This window comes from Notolabrus celidotus, chromosome 4 (assembly GCF_009762535.1).
Source record: "Notolabrus celidotus isolate fNotCel1 chromosome 4, fNotCel1.pri, whole genome shotgun sequence".
Classification (NCBI taxonomy): Eukaryota; Metazoa; Chordata; class Actinopteri; order Labriformes; family Labridae; genus Notolabrus; species Notolabrus celidotus.
In genome coordinates this window covers 18,292,210-18,313,143 of record NC_048275.1, presented here as the reverse complement: position 1 = coordinate 18,313,143, position 20,934 = coordinate 18,292,210, and the positions used below count along the sequence as shown (strand labels likewise).

General features: G+C 39.2%; 1 protein-coding gene across 1 annotated transcript; it reads left to right on the top strand.

Moving 5' to 3' along the window:
- The first annotated feature begins 1,022 nt into the window (after positions 1-1,022).
- On the top strand, positions 1,023-16,910 carry ifngr1l (interferon gamma receptor 1-like). The gene is given in 9 exon segments (XM_034682301.1): positions 1,023-1,274; positions 8,560-8,677; positions 9,320-9,502; positions 12,186-12,378; positions 13,599-13,650; positions 13,653-13,766; positions 14,610-14,722; positions 14,857-15,009; positions 15,011-16,910. Coding segments are annotated over 9 exon segments (1,209 nt in total). The 5' UTR covers positions 1,023-1,195; the 3' UTR covers positions 15,215-16,910.
- Positions 16,911-20,934: the final 4,024 nt, after the last annotated feature.

Genomic DNA, 20,934 nt, shown 5'->3' with positions numbered 1-20,934 from the left:
CCCCAGGCCTGCAGATTTGAAGATCTAGTAGATGATTTTTATTTATCATGGATAAGTGCTAGCGCTAGTTAGCATAGCCACATAGCTACATGTTCGTAGCTGTGTACCAAGACACACGTCGAATACTGATAAATAAAACAACAAGAAACACTAAATCTGTGACCAATCCTTCAGAAAGGTCCTGCTACAGGCGCCTCTCCGTCAGGATCAGATTCAGAGGGTTGAAGTAACGTGATCTCTGAGCAGCCGTGTATATTCAGCCAACATGTAAACATTAGATCAACGTGCTGGACAGCCGAGGCACATCCACTTCCTGAGGGGGCGGGGTCAGAGAGAAAACAGAGTGTTCTGAGGAGGACTGAAGAAGAGGGCTTTTCAGGCATGCCAAAATCTGATTTCAAAGTGTTTTTTGGAGCATAAACTTTAAAGACATGTTTTGGAGACCTCTTAGACCAATATATATTGATGAAAAAAGCGTGATATGTCCACCTTTAATGTTTAAATAGATTTAAAAACAGCTGTATCATGTTTAAATAATTATTTTTGAACAATTAATGCTGAAATAATATATACATAAATGTATTCTATTGTTAAATTTTAAGAGCAAACTTGACATTCAAAAAATCGGACAGCACAAAAACTTAAATTCCAATAAATAATCTGCATTTTTTGCAAAATAAATCAAGGAACCTGTTACATTTTTGTATTAAATGAAAGAGAAATATCATTCAATATAAAAATGGTCATTTTTTAAAATAATGACAAATAATATTTGGTAAAATTGACAAAATACCCCTGGACTTGAAATGTACCACTCAGGTACTCATTGAGGGGAATCATAAAAAAGAGACCATTCATAATTTAATCCAGTTTGAGAATATTGATTTACAGATAAATCATTCAGATTCTAACATGTATTTTTTTACTGTGCTCTTAAATCAGGTAATTGCAATATCTATTTATATTTGAAACAACCCCCAGAAGTGTTGGGAGGGCAGAATTACGAGGTTTCCCGAAGTGACACGCTCCTTTTTTTCGTCCAACGGAAATACGCGTGAGAACAGAGGAGGAGGAGGTGCGAGTGGCTCGTTCTGGGAGAGGCCAGGCTGCGCAGCTGCGACAGCTTGTCATAATACATTAGAGAGGAAAGTTAAAGAATAGAAAACCACAACCGTCTTGGTTTCAACGGTTGAGTATGGACCGGGTTGTGACTTCGTTTTATTCCGTTGTTTTCCTCCTCCTCGTCCTCTCACAGGATGTCGCGTGGGGCTACGGTAAGAAGAAGAAGCTAATGTTTGTTTGTAGAGCTAACTTCAGTATGTGCTAGGAGAGCGCTGTGAGCCTGTTTATATGCTTTATACACACCTCTGACCCACGGAGGAAGAGCGACAATGTGACATCTAACATAGAATGGTATTCCTGTGTGAATGTCAGGTGGTCGCAGGTTGTTTTTAACAGGTTAGGTTAAGTAAGGCGAGGCGATGAATCCCTGCTACTTTGTAGCCCATGCGTGGGAGTTTCCTGGATCATTTGGGAAGATGGGCCCCAGTCTTCTGTATTACCGTGATGTACACAATACTATCATGCTGTGGAGTGTTTTAATACATATTTAACATTTAGGCTTGGTTTACAGTAATGCAGATATGAAATCTTGTGGTAAAAAGCCACAACCAGCCCTGTAAACATTTGAAATCCTAAGATGCCATGAATCCATACAAGTTACTATGTAAGATCTCGGGTATAACCCGGATTAATATCACACAACAGTAAAGATAATATCTGGCTGAATATATCTAGCCTGAATATGTCTACAGTTGTGTTGTTTTTGTTTTTTTTGGAGGGGAGGGTGGTTTCTTTATTTCCTCTTTGTACTTTTCAGTGTTACTCAGACACTCTGTGTTGTGTTTCTGCAAACTGATCCAGTTCTCGGATTTAAGAAGAACTGGTAGACTACGTGTTTGGTTTAGCAGGTAGTCATCATATCTAGTTGACAACATGCGCACAGTTCTACTATGAAATGACTGCAATATGCAAAACAACCTAAATCTCATGTCCTGATTTCATGTCGTTCATACCCATATCACTTCACATAAAATGAGCCAGCACATATTTCACGTTTAGATTATTATCTTATGTTCAAATGAGAGGACTTATTTAGTTTTACTCTTTTGATCATAACAAATAAAATCATAATAGATTATCTCTTTTTTCTTTTATGTACAAAGCTTAAAATCTTATTCTTTCAAATGCTTCTCTTATTGTATTTTGTATTTTATATTAATAAGAGGCTTAGACAGGTCTTTTGTATTGTTCTGCAGCCTGATCTGTAATATAGCAGTTTTTTTTTTGCTCCGAAGTTTCATATTCAAACCACACTCGTGTGACAGAAGTAGCACCTTTTGTCAGGTATACATGCTTCCTTTAAAAATGACTGTGTTCTGTGTCACGTTACTGTCTCCCTTCTGTGTTTGTGTTGCCCACGTCCTGATGTCCTTCCTGAATCCATGTAATGCTGAAGAACTCAAACAGGGTTCCCACGCGTTCTTGAAAACATGGAAAATCTGGATAACAGTAAAACGGGGCTATATTGTTTATGTTTTATGGTTAATTAACTTTGTGGAGTGCTCTTTTGATTCAAAGAGTCTTATATTTAAGTTCAAAAGTGACCAGCGGAGTCGGGCAGAGAGCTTGGGGGTCTGTGCCTCACAACTTTTCCTGCAGGCTGAGGGCTCAATAACCATACTGTAGCTAGTAGGAGTGCAAGCTCCTTATAGTGAAAACAATGGAACAAAAAGAGCAACACAGCAGCACAAAAACTGCACGTTGTGGACATTGTTGATTACAAAAGACATCGCCACGCAGGAAGACAGTTTAAACTTTTTTAAATCCCTGAGAGAGTTCAAAACTTCACTGAAAATGTCCTGGAAAATTATCTCTGAAAAAGAGTGGGAACCCAGTCAAAAGACAGTCCAAATCTAGAGACGACTAAATAGTTTGATTAAAACAACAACAACAAAAAAGAAAATATAGCATATTTTTGTTATTAGGAAAATGTAATCAGTTTCACAGAGCATAGCCACAGTGCTTCACAAAATATCAATACAACAACAATAATAAAAAGAAGAAATAAATAAAAAAGGATAAGGTAGATGATAATAAAAGGCAAAAATAAGAGAGGATCAAAACCTGGTTTAAAGAAATGTGCCTTTAGCTGCTCTTTAAAGCCTTCAGTAGAAACAGCACAGGTTGTGGTTACACTTGAAGAGAGCTCCTCAGAACCAGAGCCACAAGTTCAACGGCATGATCACCTCTTGTTTTCAGTCTGACATAGGAACAACAAGTGGACCCCTGAGACCTGAGGGATCTCCTGTACACAGGTGCTTGATCATCTGTGGCTTTCTAATGAAATACAAGGATCTTAAAACGTGCTCTTTGATTGGCAGCCAGTCAAAAGAGAATAACATGGGTGTGGGTTGTCCTGCAGGACCAAAAGTTAAGACTATTGCAGCAGTACGGATTTATTGAGGCAGGTGAAAAGAGTTCAAGCCAGGAATAAACAAAAGTGTGAATCAGTATTTCTGATTCTGCTTTTCTAAGTTAGATTAACGAGTTTTTCCCCCCAACTACCAATGCTTTTCTATTGTCTCTCAATATTTTGTGCTATTTCGCAATTCTTCCTGGAAAGCAAAATAATTCTTGAAAAGTTCCCAATCAGGAATATTGTGTCCAGCTGCTCGGGCATTTTCATATTTTTACTTTTAGAAAGGCAGAAACCTTGAGATGTTTTTAATGTTAAAAGAGATAGGAGTTTAAAATAGGATTTCTCATTTAGGACATGAGAGCACTATAGATACTGCTGCAGACCAGAAGTATATGCAGACATGACATGTTACTTACACCATGCTTTGTTTGTGAAAGCACTCTGTATTTGTTTTAAAGGTGCTTTATAAGTGAAGTAATGATTATATTAGTGTTGCACACACTACCATCAGCTTAATGCTCTCAGATATATCTGGAGCCTGACTTTAATGGCCTTTTTGGAACATAACCAACTATGATCTATAGAGGCATACAATGAAAAAAAATAACATCTAGACAACAACGCTGCTGTAGTCAGCAGTTTAGCAGAGTGTGTCTCACAGTACATATAAGGGCATCTTATTGTCTTCAAAACGTGTGTATTGATGCTTGTGGAAATGATAAAAATGTTGATTCGTCCAGCTCTTTCCACAGCACTAGCATGTTTCCTGTGCCGTTATGAGTAAACCTGATGCTACTGATGCATAACCCTAACCTCAGGAGTCATCTGGCAACAAAGAAAGGCAGAAAACTAATGAACTTTTTTATGTCTCCGGATTGGAGACGGACCGGACACGGATCTGGTGGAAGTCCCGTGTAAGGACATGAACTTGGGCCCTAATTTGTTGAAGGGAATTTCAACTTTTTTCCATGGTGAAAAGTGTTGCTTATTTTTGCATTAAAATCCAAGCCTATGCTTTTGTGGTTCTCTTGCTTTTTAAAACACATTTGCAGCGTAGAGCATAATTATTCTTATTATAATAACCCACAATGTATTAACCAAGAAAACATAATGTACCGTCTGCCCAAAGTGAAATGAGTTTGGTCACCTTTGCTCAGCAGACATTGCTCAAGTCAACCGTGATCACAGGGTTCTGGTGCTGCACATGCCGGCTCACAGCATTGGCTTACTAGAATAGTGGAGGCCAGTTCTCATACAGCTTGGATCATCTACATGTCTGAGTCCCAAAAAAGACCTATATAACATGCATGCTCAATTGTATACAATGCCATCTAGTGCAACATGCAAATGTTGATGAACTCATTTGAAAAGGTTTTGAAGACGTACTCGTGAGGGCTGTTCAGCTTGTGACAAGTAATCTGCAGCTCACTAAAAAAACAAACTCAGATAGCATCTGTTCTCTCTTCCTGCTTCTGAAAGAGGTTTCTGCGTTGTTTGCAAAAAAAAAAAATCAGTCAGCCTTGTCTGCCACTGTTTCTGTTTTCTGCCTTCATAAGTTCACCACCTTGACTCTCTGCTTTCTGTCAAACAAACAGACAAACACGCTATTATACTCAAGTCCTTTCTGTTCTTCCTCTGCTGGGGTTAGACAGTTGACTGTTTGATCACCATATTACTGTTTGATTGAAACTACTTCCCCAGTGTTAATTCTAAGATATGAACTGAAGTTGAAACTTAAAAACAGGCTTATAGAAATGTCAATTTAAATGGTGTTGCAAAGTGTTTGTTAAGAAGTCCTTGCTGTAAATATTTCAGCAGCAAAAATCATTGCAATATAATTTTCATTGATATATTTAGATACTTAAAAAAACATTTGACTTGCTAAAATACAAAGCAGAAGTTAAATATGGGAAATAACTCATGTGCCTAAGTGTGTTTGTGTGTGTGTCTACCTTGTGGTGACAGCTCTCAGTAACCAAACGTAACTGTTGCGGTTATCACCTCTTTCACGTGGTCCCATCTGTGATTTCTCTTTCACTTTTCCCACACCTCAGTTTGTGTGTGTGTGTGTGTGTGTGTGTGTGTGTGTGTGTGTGTGTGTGTGTGTGTGTGTGTGTGTGTGTGTGTGTGTGTGTGTGTGTGTGTGTGTGTGTGTGTGTGTGTGTGTGTGTGTGTGTCTGCGGTTGTGTGTCATCAGTCACGTGCATGCCTGTAAATTGAATACCATATTTGAAGTGGAACAGAAAGTAATGTTTATCTCTCAGGCTTTACGATAACCGAAGTGACTCATGCATGTTCTGGAGGGTGTTTGGTTGCCTTCCCCTCCTTGGGATTTTTTTGCAACGTCAGGTCAAAGTCAGTCTTTACGATAACCATGACATGTCTGTGCCTGTCTTCAGGAGATCCTTTTTGAGGGCTTTAATTGATGCTTTGTTCTGAAAACTCAGGAATCATTGGTGTGTGGACACAAGTTGTTTGCTATGAACAGACTAAATGCCAAATTGCAATAATAACTAATAAACACGCACTTAATGGAGGCAGTGCTTTATCAGCCCTGCTGATAAAATCATCGATTACTGCTGAAATTGCACTAAAGCTGGAAGTCACAGCACTTGTGTGAGGATCGAAAACCAAGTAAGTCCAAAAGAAAGTAGCTTTGAGGAAGTGGTGCAGTGAGAAGACTGTTTGGAGACTTTCCCCCCTCAGTTTCCATCTTTAAGTGGTCAGAGGAGACAACAGCCCAATCTCAATGTCCACCCGTAAACACTCACTGACTTTGAGGCGCGTTCCCCCTCAGTCCGTGAGGGCTCAGGGCTGTCCCACTGTCTAATCATCAAGTGTGTGAGGGATCTTTCTCAGACTTTCTGAGCCTTTTATGCCTCTTTTCATAATTGGGCATTTTTACAGACTTACCCGGGGAGTCCACAGGATGCGTATGTGCCAGTTTACGGCTGCGCAGCATGTTTGCTCCGTCCGAGGGCTCGTGTCCTGGTCCACAGGATGCGAGTTGAGAGCGTAGCGCCGCGCAGAGCAGGTAGGATCAGCTGGATGCAGCATAGAGAGAAACGCATGCAAACAGATCACAGAGCCTTTCTGTGGTTGAATTCTGCTCATTTGGAGTGTTCCATTACTTTTGTGCTTTAATCATCACTGAGTATGCTGCACAACTGTTAAGTTTCGTTTTTGCAGGTTTAGATGAGTTATATAATAATTCGGCACTATTTCGTTGTCCTGTTACCTTCTGACACAGTTATCATCTTAAAGTCCTGTTGTAGTCGACCTGGATCACAGATATGTGGCTGTTTGTAGCTTACATCCATAATGGATGAGTATTTCTAATCTAAACGACCTTTTAAACAGTCAGGAGTCCGTGTATGATGTTTTATTTTGAGATTGGCGGATGTTGCATGCGATCTTCGTGCGTGAGTTCCTGTCCAGGTCGTTCTTTTCAGTGCACGCTTCCAGGGCGCGGGCTCCGTCGAAAATAGACTTGAAGTGTATCTCTGGCGGAGCGGCGCGGGGACACACGCTCCAGAGACAGAGCCGTAATGTAACGCCACACGCCCTGTGGACCCTAGAGCATTGACTAGAATGGGAACGTATCGGCTGCGCAGTGCGTGGCGCAGCCGCAACGTAACGCCACGCATCCTGTGGACCCAAGACTTTAGCGTAAGGGAATTACCCAGAATTCATAGCATTGTGACATGAAACAAGGGATTCCCAGGGGAAGCCCGTGAGCATGGAAAGGTAAATGAATGACATAACATGAAATAATAATTAAAAAAAAATGCAGTAACAGTAAAAAGGAAGCAGACCGGAAGACCAATTGGGAAACCATCAAATGAAATATTTCAGCCGAGGCCTGCACAAGAATCATCTTGTCGATATTATCACACAAAGATCTTGTTGTTTCACTGTCACTGACTGTCAGGGATTATTTCTGCTTCTGTTGTAGGCTGAACTCATTCACTAATCATGTTGCACTGCTTTAAGAAATTTTCTATGACAGGGTTAGAGCTACACTCCTGACTTCATGTGACAAGCCATACGATTTGACAACCAAATCACGGAGGCTGTCGTACAGAGGATTCAAATGAGTTTAAACGAAATTTAAAGGTAAAAAAGTTTGCCTGTAAGTATAAATACAGAAAACAGCCTTAATCTATTCATCTTCACAGATATGTGTATACAGTATAATTTATATATTTATAGTTATATAGCCTATTAATATATTTATAGTTATATAGCCTTATATATTTTAAATTGTGTGGTTAAGCAGTCTGTACAGTAGAGACTGGATCACATGGCAGTCAGTCCTCCTTTCAGCACCTTGAATTTGAGGAAAGTAAAAATTGTGCAATAAAAATTCCTAATATCTCTTAAGGTGAGCTGGTGACGTCATGCAAGTTACATGAGAAGTCTCAAAGTGCTGTCCCATTCCCAGTTCTACAGTTTGAGCCCTTACAGCCTCCTGCCCTAGATCACTTTCCAGATGACTCAATTGAGTCAAGAAGGGCTCAAGTCTCAAGGCTTAGGGAGGACATTGAGATTGGGCCTACATGATGTTTCAGCTAGATTGCATCGAAAGATCTGTGTGCACGAGTGAAACTGTTTCTTCACCTTTGACCCCCAATAACCAGGTGTAAAAACGAAACATATAAGCACTTTGTTTGTATTGAAAGTCGAAACATGTCCTGAATTTAAGCTCTTCCTACTTCAAAGTAATGCAGGCTTGTGTGTCTGTCGACTAATTGAAGGAGGTTCCCTTGGAGTGTATTATTGTGTGCAAGTTGTCATGCAGTGCCCCCTTTTGCATTGTTTATGGAACTGCAAACACTGACTTTTACAAACTCATTGAGGAAACAAGCAGTTTAAGGGTTGAGCGGAGTCTTTAAACGACCTAAAGAATCATCAAGGGGCTACCTTTTAGACATTTTTGGCCATATTATTCCGCTGGTAAATTAAAAAAATACGAACTCTTGTCTGATATTAATTTCATGGTTTCATGTTTTAGCTTTTCAGTGTCCAACCTGTGCACTTACACTATGTCCAGTCTCACCTGTGTGTTGTTTCCACAGTGGAGCCGCCGACAAATGTGACCCTGCAATGCCGGAACCTACAGAACATTCTCAGGTGGAGTTATGACGAACCACCGCCAGGACTCAAATACAAAGTGTGGATTCGCTCAACTTTAAGGTGAGATGTAAAGGTTGTTTTTCTCCTGTGCATACTAAATGATTGTTGTTATCTGATCGAAAAGAAAATTTCATCTCATTTCTGCTCCAAACTATTGTGTCAGTGGTGACGCACTACACTTGTTTAAATTATTTAGACAGTCAGTTAGCTGTCAGTCAGAGGAGAGAGACATTTTTGCTAAAGTCCTTGTCTTTTGAAAGACCAAATTAAAAAAGGATGGATGGATGGACAGGAATGCTTGATAAGGGTAAAAATTGTTCGTAAATGTTAATATTTAAATGGAACCTCTCCTTAGTAAAGGTTATCACAATTTTACTAGCCCTAAAAAAAGGTCCCACATATATATTTATCTATATATAGTCAGGTATATTTCGGGATCAGAGCTCCTGAAATGTTCTATAACTTATCTGGAGTGCATGTCTGCAAACAGACTTTCCCACCTCTGTTTCTGTCTTTGTCTTTCAGTTGTATGTTAAAATGTAAGTGTTGTACCAACTTTCTTGCCTTTCGTCTGTAACTTTGTGCGGTTCTACAAGTTTAGTCCTGAGAGATGATTACTGAGAGCGTCATCCATTTTATTGGCTTTTGTTTTTCCTTTGACATAACCTGACAAAGTTTCTCCTTTCTTATTCTTTTCCTCAGACCTAAAACTTCTATTTCGGTGTATCCACCAGATCTACACGCTGACTTGTCATCTCTCTCTGAACCAAGCAATGACTACTATCTCACTGTGACTGCTGTGGTTGGAAGCGACGAGTCAGCTCCTTCGAATAAGATCACTTTCAGCTATTTCGAGAACTCTCCAGTCCGACAGACATGTGAGAAGTGTTACCCATCTTAAACACGATTACAATCATAACATGTTTGTCATTTAGAGTTTTGTGACCAGCACTGGGTTGCACTAGCTACTTGAATTATTTTCTGCATTATGCCTATTCTTACATGTGATACAACCTTTTTATTTAGGACATACAAATATAAACTAAACTAGAAATTAAATGGAGTGCCATGCCATAGTAACTGTGCATATTGGCTTTCAGTTGAATTGCCATTATCATCCATTTAAGGCTGGATAGATTTTAATGTATACGATAAGTGAATAACATGATTATTTTTAACTAAACATTATAAATATATATTACTGTTAGGTCTCTACTTGATCAATTTATTGAAAGGCAAGGCAAGCACCATTCATACAGAGAGGTATTCAAGTGCTTAATATAATTTTAAAAATGACAAAAAGAGAAGGAAAGGAAAGAAAAAACTGATCAAATACATCAACATACTATATTCTTCCTTATTTATTTGTTTCAATTTTTTTTTTATCATTTTTTTTGTGATGACATCATAGACTGTAAATAAAATATATTATACAGTCTATGGATGTCATAGATACAGTATCTCACAAAAGTGAGTACACCCCTCACATTTCTGCACATATTTAATTATATCTTTTCATGGGACAACACTGAAGAAATGACACTTTGATACAATGTAAAGTAGTCAGTGTACAACTTGTATAACAGTTTAAATTTACTGTTTCCTCAAAATAATCAACACACAGCCATTAATGTCTAAACAACCGGCAACCAAAGTGAGTACACCCCTAAGTGAAAATGTCCAAATTGACCCAAAGTGTCAATATTTGTGTGTCCACCATTATTTTCCAGCACTGCCTTAACCCTCTTGGGCATAGAGTTCACCAGAGCTTCACAGGTTCCCACTGGAATCCTCTTCCACTCCTCCATGACAACATCACGCAGCTGGTGGAGTTAAAGACCTTGTGCTCCTCCACCTTCTGTTTGAGGATGCCCCACAGATGCTCAATAGGGTTTAGGTCTGGAGACATGCTTGGCCACTCCCTCACCTTTACCCTCAGCTCCTTTAGCAGGGCAGTGGTCCTCCTGGAGGTGTGTTTGGGGTCATTATCATGTTAGAAACTGCCCTGTGGCCCAGTTTCCGAAGGAAGGGCATCATGTTCTGCTTCAGTATGTCACAGTATATGTTGGCATTCATGGTTCCCCTCAATGAACTGTAGCTCCCCAGTGCCGGCAGGACTCATGCTCACCCAGACCATGACACTCCCACCACAATGCTTGACTGTAGACAGACACACTTGTCTTTGTACTCCTTCCCTGGTTGCCGCCACCCACGCTTGACAACCCTCTGAAACCAAATAAGTTTATCTTGGTCTCATCAGACCACAAGACAAGGTTCCAGTAATCCATGTGCTTAGTCTGCTGTCTTAGCAGATTTTTTGCAGGCTTTCTTGTGCTTCAGCTTTAGAAGGAATGTGAGGGGTGTACTCACTTTTGTGAGAGACTGTAAGTGACTAGGTTAGGTTTTTATTTGACCCTATTCTTTTCCTCTTCTTCTTTCTTTCTTTTCTTTCTTTCTTTCTTTCTTTTCTTTCTTTCTTCTTTCTTTCTTTCTTTCTTTTTCTTCTTTCTTCTTTCTTCTTTCTTTCTTTCTTTCTTTCTTTCTTTCTTTCTTATTTTCTGTCTTTCTTTTTTCTTCTTCTTTCTTTCTTTTCTTTCTTTGGTTTTGTTTATTGAAGCAGTAACACTGTTTTTCTGTATTATGCAGATATAAAATTTAGCAAATGTTTAGAATGAATTATCATTTTATAAAATTGCATTAAAAAGAAATACGACTTAAGCAAACATAAGCATTAAATATAAATTATATATATAAATATCTATTATATCAGAGTATAAGATAAGGAAAGAAAGAAATAGGACAACTGACAAAGAAATCAAAATATTAAAAGAGATAGTTGAATAAACTAAAATTGGTTGTTAACTGATAGTTTCTCAGCAGGCCTGTCAGTGTTATAGTGCTCTGAAGTACCTTACTGCAGACGCACATTCACCTGCTGGTCTTGCCTCAATCAAACTGGATTCTGTATAAGAGTCACCCCAGGAAAACCTCCCTTGGATTTGGGCCCATTGTCTTTACACACTGTGTGGATCCGTCAGTAATAACATGATGCTTTGTGACAGGTCAAAACTGCAGTTTAACCATAAGAGAGTAGGATTCTGATAACCATGATCTTCTTCTATCCTACAGTGAGTAATTGCCTTGATGTGAGACACGTTGTAACTTGTCTCATCTGTGAAACATGTTTATCTTAGTGTTTTTAACTTATTATTTTTACAACAGGGTAAGTTTTCACTTGCACACTGTGGGTGCAGGAAGATGGAAAGCTTTGGGGCTTTAAAATGTTCATGTGAGATACTGAGGCCAGAAAAAGACTGCTAGTTTGTGTAGAAAAAAAAAGAAGCTGTTTCTAAATATTTAAAAAATGAATGTTTTGTACAAGTATTTGGGCGAAGATGTGTTGATTATGTATCCCTAGTTTGGGTACGCAAACAATGCGTTATGTTGAGAAATGATTTCTGTCTTCAAGTACCTAGACTACCAAATATTTGCTTACTTGCTTACTCAGTCACTGAAAAAAAAATGATATTCAGCTAATTCCCAAGCCATGTTCTTATTTGGTTTCCAGGTTTGATGGATCTTCAATGGTGAACGTCACTGCCCAAAAAGACGACATTGTCCAGTTTCGCTTTGTGCACCCTTGGGTGTTTTACCAAAAAAATCATGATAACCGTGCAAAGCAGGAGCAAAGAAGAGAAGAAGCCATGACCCAGACCATTGAAAAGCTCCCCCAATTCAAGTACGATGTGAGCTTGAACAAGGTCAGACTGCACGCTGTTTACTTTTTTCACAGGTTTTCATAATAATGAGTTAGTAAATGTAGAGAAAAGAAGCTGTATCCTTTTCAGTTTCCTCATGTCTTGTTATTCCATTCATTATTTCTTCAAGTAGGGGAGAACAGGGTTGGTTGTCACACTTGTAACTGTTTTGATGATTGCTCATCATCCAAACATCTTTCAATAGTCATTCCTACATTAAATTGAAGATTGAAGGTGTTGGCTTGAAATGTGTGTCCCTCTCATTTTCCAACTCATTGTAACAAAGGCAATTAACTATCAAAGACACTCTGACACATTGTGACAACCAACCCCATCATGGGGATGGTTGTCACACACTATGGGGTTGGTTGTCACACACTATGGGGTTGGTTGTCACAATATTATTTTAATGGGAAAAATATTTTAAAAAAGGCAAGAAGGCAGAACTAAATTTGAAAGTTTAATTGCACTGACAAGTGATAGGCCTACATAACTTAATGCATTTAACATAAAATGAGCAAGGAACATGAACAGGAAACACATCTTTAGGCCAGCCTATATAACAACATAAAGAACAAAACAAATAGGCCTAACAATAATGGCCTACTCAACTAGGCTACATGCAGTCCACCGTCTGAGTTACAGTGATGGCAAATGTAGGGTCTGTGCACTCCAACTCATTTCATCATGCATGATTTGCCGACATAGGGTTGGTTGTACATGTGACAACCAACCCCAAAGACAATGTGACGACCAACCCCAACTGGATTTTTTTTGCTAGCATCAAGGCAAACAACCATGTAACAAGTACGAGCTAGCTAATAAAAATCTAAACTATAGCTTTCCCCTCACACTTTGTAAGGGTAACACTTGTTTTGTTATAAACCATAGTTTAAAAGCCTAGAAGAAAAATGCTGAGGATGCTGAATATTTACAAATTTGACATGAAAAAAACACCAAGTCCTCTCACCTCAAGTTCAGCTGTCTTACTCCAGAGGACACTATGTAGGTGAGCTCTGATCCTATTCTGGAAATGTCCATACCCCAAGTTTGAGAGACAGTGCCCTCTGGTGGTGAGATATAACGAGTGTGCAAACCAACCCGTGTGACAACCAACCCCGTTCTCCCCTACTATTATCCAGAAGTAGCACAGATGACTTGTCTGTCTTACTGCTTTATTGTAACTTGTCGAAGGGAGGCTTACTATGATGTTGTGTGTACAGGAAAAGCACTCTCACAGTTTCATCTGCGAGGAGAGGATGTGTCAGGAGACGCTTCCTGGGATGCTGCTCAGGAGAAACACTGTCTGAATATCACAGGAGAGATGGAAAAGATGTCTGTTCAACCCCTTCAAGTCTATTGCGCCACTCTTACGCCTGCTGAGAACAACCGTTGAGTACAACATTTGTTTTTTCTGATATTATGTTTGTCTGTTTTTGCAGTTTAGCTTAAGGCCCCGTTTCCACCAAGCAGTTTGGTTCGTCTCGGTATGACACGCATTTTGTGGCGTTCCATTGACCTAAAACCAGGACAGGTCCCCAAATTACCGAACCGTACTGTCCCACTTTTTGGTACCCTTCTGTTGGGCTGCCAGACATACTGATCTGACCCCAGAAGGTGGAGCATAGAAACACTGCAGTCCGTTGAATGGTCGAAAGAATCGTCACTTCCCGTGCGACAGTGGTAATAAAGAGCAACACATAACCCCGCCATGTTTAATTTTCCAGTGGACTTCAGGAAGATAACTTTTTTCATTTAGACAATGGCGTCAAGAATCAAGAAACAGTATTCCATGGTCGACCGCGGAGGTGCAGACTTTCCTCACGTTTTTCTTCTTCATTGCATTTATGAGCGGGGGTACACTGTGTCGCGCTGCCATGACGTCATGCTATTACGTAGCTAACGCGGCTATCGGACTCTGGCTGACAAGCCGCCCACCAAGTAGGGCACGATTGGCTGTGGAAACGCAAACAGGATCAGGCGTTACCGCTCCGACCCGTACCAAACTGTACTGATCCATACCAGACCGCTTGGTGGAAACGAGTCATTAGATTCACGCCAATGATGTGTTTCAAAGCACTGTATTGGTGTGAAGTTATAAGTTCAGAGGACACTCTTTGATCAAAGGGTTTAAAGCAAAGACTTGGTGTTTTATATACCTGGAAATCCAGGAGCGTGTGTCTTTATTGCTGATTTTTTTTTTAATTTTTTTTTTTTACAATTGTTACTTCTAGATCACATCTACATCATTGTGGCTGGTGTGTTGATCGTGATCGCTTTGGCATTTATCCTCTTCATGGTATTCAAAAAAAAGACCAAACCCTCGTCTTCTTTGCCAAGCTTCATGGTAAGTCACTTCAGCCAATTCTGCCTATATTTGATGACCCTTGTGAAAATGCAAATATTCAGTTTAGTCATGCTTGAAGAACCAATCCCCATAGTTTGGATTCTAATCAAAGCATTTCTCATTGTGTTTTAAAGACAATCCCAGGTTCACCGAGACAGTTGACCCTGAATGTTGGTCAGGAGCAAGTCAATGTACCAGAAGTGGATCATCAATCCCCCACGCCTCTGCTGTTAGCCACAGATATACCAGAAGAAACACCTGTTTCAACCGAGCTCGAATGTCGCCTACCCCATCGGTGTGCCTGCTGAGGATGAAAGTGTGTGCAAAGATGTGGAGGCATTGAATGCTGGAGAATCCGATTATATGCAAGGTGGAAAATTGGATGATGACGAGACACCAGACGACGGAGAGATCCACTCCAACTACGAGAGGCGACACGTTTTTCATGATAATTTAGCTCAAGGCGAAGTGGTTGAGGGTTACCGGGCCTGAAGATGGAACTGGTATCCCCTAAGAAATGTTATGTTTCATTATTAGGTCAATTGAGGCCATTCCCTGTGATCCATCAGGAACCTTCCTCTTTGTTTAGCACCTCTGACATGAGTTACAGTTTTCATTTGAGTTACAATCTTGTCAGAGCAACCTGAAAAGCAGCCTGCAAGGTGTTTCACACAATTCAGGAAGTATAGAGATTTAGTATCTCTGCTTGTGCTGCAGTTACAAACTCTGCAGTGCCATAAAGTGTCATGCTCTACCCATACCATAAGAGTTTAAGTGGCTCTCAATATCAAAAATAAGAGTTAGCATTTTATTGATAGCATTTTTTTCTGCAGAGAATCAAGAAACGGATACCCATGAATCATTTCACATAATTTCATTATGATGGTATTGTTTGAAAAGAAAAAATATGTTTTTGTTTAATAGTTTCCAGGATTCTTATATAAAACATGCTAATTGCCTGATAGCCTCATCATGTTGAGATTCACCTTAAAAGCCTATCTGTGATTAATCTACTCCTAATCCCAAATTTGCTTAGCTGTGATTCATATCCTGTAATTCATATCTAGATACAAAAGTACTAATTCCAACATTACCATACTTATTCACCATCTGCCTCTGGCTTAACGTGTTAAAAATACTGAACGTCCTTCTTGCTATTTGCACACAATCAAATGATTTGTTCCTCAGGAGTTTGCGATCCTGTAACTTCTGCAATGTGCCTTTTTTCGGAGTGAAAGAGGAGTGGTGGTAGAGTTACAAGACAGATCTGATGTGCTGTAGTCCTTCAGATCGAATTGTAAAGTGAGTGTAGAGTAACTGCAGAGTAATACTGGACTGTAGGGGGTGGTTAGCCTCATAACTTAAGTGCTGCTATGTTAGGAGAAGAAAAACAAGTGATAGTGAAGAGATGACTCATTAGAACTGTTAACAGACAACCAAAATCCAAACATTTTGACTTTACTGGAAGAGTCGTATGAATGTGTCTTTTAGTTATTATTGACATTAATTTGGCCTGTGATTAAATCATTATGCAAGTTAAAGATATACTTGCTGGAAAATAGGGAATTCTATTTCAGTTTGTCTTTTGAAACACATGACTTAGAGTTTATGCAGTTGTCACATAAAATGAGACACTATCAAGCACTAGAGGATATGATGCTTATGGGTTAAATGAAATGATGCTGAATCATTAAACAGATTTTATATTGTGGTGCACTTTAAGTCAGTTTTTGATTTGACTCTTGGAAAATACTTTGTATGTTTTTACTTGTTAAAAACATTAAATTTACCTTGTTCATATCCCTAAGCTCACACTTGTGAATATGTAAATACATGACATGGCCAAAGATGAGCAGCATATTTGTTTTAATGATGCTGACTGATAAAGTATGGTTTTCATTGTGGTTGTCAAGCAGTTATATTTATTTCACGATATATCGCAGGAGTTCAGTTGTAACATAGTAGCAAGCAGTCCTTACCTGTGTCCTCAATTGGAGAACAAAAGATTGCAATAAAATGTTCTTTATGATTTTGACTTTAAGAATTATTTTTTAAATAAATACTGCAATGTTACACCAGTGTAGTCTGTAACCATGACTTAGAGGTAAGAGACTGCTTTAAAGTGTTTAGTGTTTTTGATTTTTTAAAGACTGATACTGTTATACATCAATAAATACTGTATACAGGAATGCATATACAACATGTTCAATCAGTGTCTATAGGGTGGAGTTATACTTTAAACATCCAGGGATTCCTGGTTAACACTTTTCAGGAGTTCCAGTTTGGTTGCGTTCCATATTTCACACAGGTCCTGTGTGCATGAAACTATTATTCCCTGTGACGGTAAACCGGTCTTCCACAGCACTGACTGGCCTGCAGTCAGGCTCTACCAATACAGCAAAGTGCTGTTAACAGGTTTGAAGTGAGCACTCAAAAATAAAGCCAGCTTTTGTGACACATCAGATTGATTAGCTGCATCTGTGTAGTCAAACTTTTTGTACTTCTGTGATATTTGAATATGTGCAGCAGTGTCGTGTTTTTCCCTCATCGCAGTTAAGGGAGACACAATGGTGGCTTATAGCAGGTCTGCCAAAAGCTAAATCAATATGCATGCTTTTTTAAAAAAGATCGGTTAGTTTCAGATCTTCATTACATCATGACTAACAGGTTAATGCTGACAGCCTACCATTTCAATGTTAAAAGATGAATATAATGTAACCCTGTTTGGAGTAAATGTTTAGATATGGTAAACAGACAAGCCTGTCATAGTAAGCATTTCCAATGCTACCCAGCTGTACATCATCCTTTGTCAGTGCTAGTTTTCCTTTCTTTGTCTACTCAATGTGTCCTTTATTTTCATCTGCCATCATGTCATTGTTTTTTTCAGTAACATTTCAGATGTCTATATCAGCTCTTTTTGCTATTTGTCCACTATTCTAATAAAACAAAGTGGTTTAAAACAAAAAGGGATGTCCTGATTGATGCAATGTGTTTTGACCCAGACCTGCGTCCCAAATGTTATGTTCATAAGATTACTGTATGTGAAACATTATCTCTCAAAAGAAGGGAAGTTGGTATTTAGATGTTTTAAAGCCAAATAACATCTGAAGTGCAGCTGGGGACGTGGTGTGCTATTTAAATGGCTATCTCGTTCACTCGCATAGTTACTATGTGGCGGAAGAAACTCACAGGTCATTTTGTTTCATCTCATTTATGCAATCCATGTTCCTTCCTCTGAAACCAGTCATCTGAGTGGCAGGGAAACCTCTGCTGTGTGTGTGTGTGTGTGTGTGTGTGTGTGTGCGCAGATGTCTGTTATGTTTCCTTCCTCTTTGTTGTGTGTGGGAGTATGAAGCAACTGTGCGATTTGTTTCCAGTAAGAGTCTGTAACAAACTCCAGTTTTACTTCCTATTAGGTATGCCAAGGTTTAGGGGAACCTGAAATGATTCTTGGTATCTGGATGGAGGAGCTGGTGGTTTCTAATAATCTGCTGCAGTTGTGGTCGACCTGTTTAGTCCATTAATACTGTCAGATGAACTTCTCCTTCAGTAATACAACTTCACAATCATGCCATATTTTAGTTCACTCATATTATATAATAATATTGATAAGTACATTTTTTTTTCCAGTATACTGTGAGTAGACATTTTGGGGTGGTTTATACTGCTTCTGCAAGGATCAACAGAAACTGAACACTTCCACAGATCATCCGTCTTAATCCTAATTTTAAAACCAGCATTTACTTTCTGATACTTTAGCCATTTCACCCAGTTTTAGCTTTTTGTCCTTTCATCCACTACACTCGGCTACTCATAAAATGTATCTATTTCTAGTTTAATAATTTAAGACCTACCTGCTTATTAAAGCGAATTTAGGTTGCTATTCACTTCGTTACTTTAATTTTTCCTTAGCTTCTTTGCATTCATTCATAACTTTAAAGAATAGATCTCAGATTTCTTTGAGGTTTTCCAACCATCCTCACCCATCAAAGTATGAATATGCATTTACTCCTGGCTATCATTTTCAACCACTTGTCCACATCCACATGACTATTTGTTTTATTAGTTTTTAACGAACGGCAACCTCCAGTCTCAAACAATGAAGCCCATGCAGAAGTGTTATAAACTGCAAAACATCGAGAATCCGCTTGAGGCTGGCTGCAGAAATTCCAGAAACCACATAGACATGAATGGGGAAAAGAAAATCTTTGCAGCATTAATAAACATGTTTACAATCTGGTTCAAAAAACAGCTTGGCTCTTCGTAGCTAATTTTTTTCTATCGGCACACACTGTATGGGGTTGAATTTTTTAAGATATTAAGATTTCAAGTTTTTGCCCAAATAAGGACATGACTGACTTGACTCCTGGTCAGGAATACATAGCTGTTGGCTAGGAGGCTCAAACTCCGCCTCTTTACGTCACACTATGCCTGGTTGGTTGAGTTCCGCATTTCCAATATGGCTGCCTCCGTCGATTGGCTTCAAAACAGCTCTCAGGGACAGATGGGTGACGTCACGGATACTACGTCCATATTTTATACAGTCTATGGTTTTTAACCACTACTTCACAGCTGGCTGTTCAAAACAAAATAGACTTATCAGAATAAATTTCTTCTCGCTTATTAATATGTACTTTAAATAGCTTTTCATTTACTACTTTTAGCTGTTCTTTTTTTATTTTTTCAACACTTACCTTTTACTTTGACCTTCATATTTCTTCCATTTCAACCTTTAAACTCTTCATCAAAACTTTTGATTGAAACAATTACACATTACATGCCAACATTTATCCGTTATTAGAGCTCCTGCAACAAACTATTGCCCCTCGGCAGACAAAGCTTTTCTCTTTTCCTTAATTTTGGCCTGTACGTGTGTAAGAAGGGTTTTCTGACAAAAGATAAAAATAATAATGATAATACTAATATTAAAAATAATAACTTTATTCATACAGCACCTTTAAACTGTCAAGCAAAAAAATAAACAACCCAAACATAGAAGTCAAACAACAGAATAACGATCAAGTCAGCAATTAAGAACCCAACCAGCATAGTTATTCCAAATGTAAGTCATAAGCTGAAAACATAAGAACCATAAGATGAAACGTAGAACCCAACAGCAGAAGAGGAGAACCTAGGCAGCAAAAAAGACCAAATCTCAACCCGCTCTGTCACAGTAAGTTTTATCACTCATTGTGAGTCTAAAATGTAAACAAAGACTGTTTTCTGCAGCGTGTTGGTAATTTCCTCTGACATCTACGCCACACATCGATCGATTCATCAAAAGAACCAAGAACTATACAATCAAAAGAACTATACAGAAATGATCAGTCTTCATGATGATGGCCTTGTTTGCGTCTGTAGGCCATAAAGAGGCATCCATATTTATCACAGCCTGTTTCACAACCACTAGAAAATGTCACAGCGTCCAGGAATGTACATCCATTCATTAAGCTAAGTATTTTTAACAGTTCATGTATGCATATCCTTGAGCTACTTTATCCATTTATTCACTATAAGTATTGAACATCTCACAAACCTCTGGCCTTTTACCTTTTCCCTCGATTTTTTTTAGAACTCCCTAACTTACCATACCATACCATCTTCTTCCACTTATCCGGGTCCGGGTCACGGGGGCAGCAGTCTCAGCAGGGAAGCCCAGATCCTCCTCTCCCCGGACACTTCCACCAGCTCTTCCAGGAGGATACCAAGGCGTTATCAGGCCAGCTGAGAGATATAATCTCGCCAGCGTGTCCTGGGTCTTCCCCATGGCCTCCTGCCCGAAACACCTCCCCAGGGAGGCCCCAGGGCCACCTCATCTGGCTCCTCTCGGTCCTGAGGAGCAGCGGCTCTACTTTGAGCCTCTCCCGGATGTCTGAGCTCCTGACCCTATCTCTAAGGCCAAGCCCAGCCACCCTGCGGAGAAAGCTCATTTCGGCCGCTTGTATTCGTGATCTCGTTCTTTCGGTCACTACCCAGAGCTCGTGACCACAGGTGAGGGTTGGAACGTAGATTCCATAACTTTTTTTTTTTTTTTTTTGCTATTGATCTCTTATTTTGTAAAGAAAGGGCTTCACACTTATTTCAAGGGACAGATGCGTATGAGAGGAGTGAGAAGCTCATAATTATTTTTTCTTAATTTCACTAGTATCCATTTATTTTAACATCATTTCCACATATCATCAATAAGCTTCAACTTTTCTAACTGCTCTTCA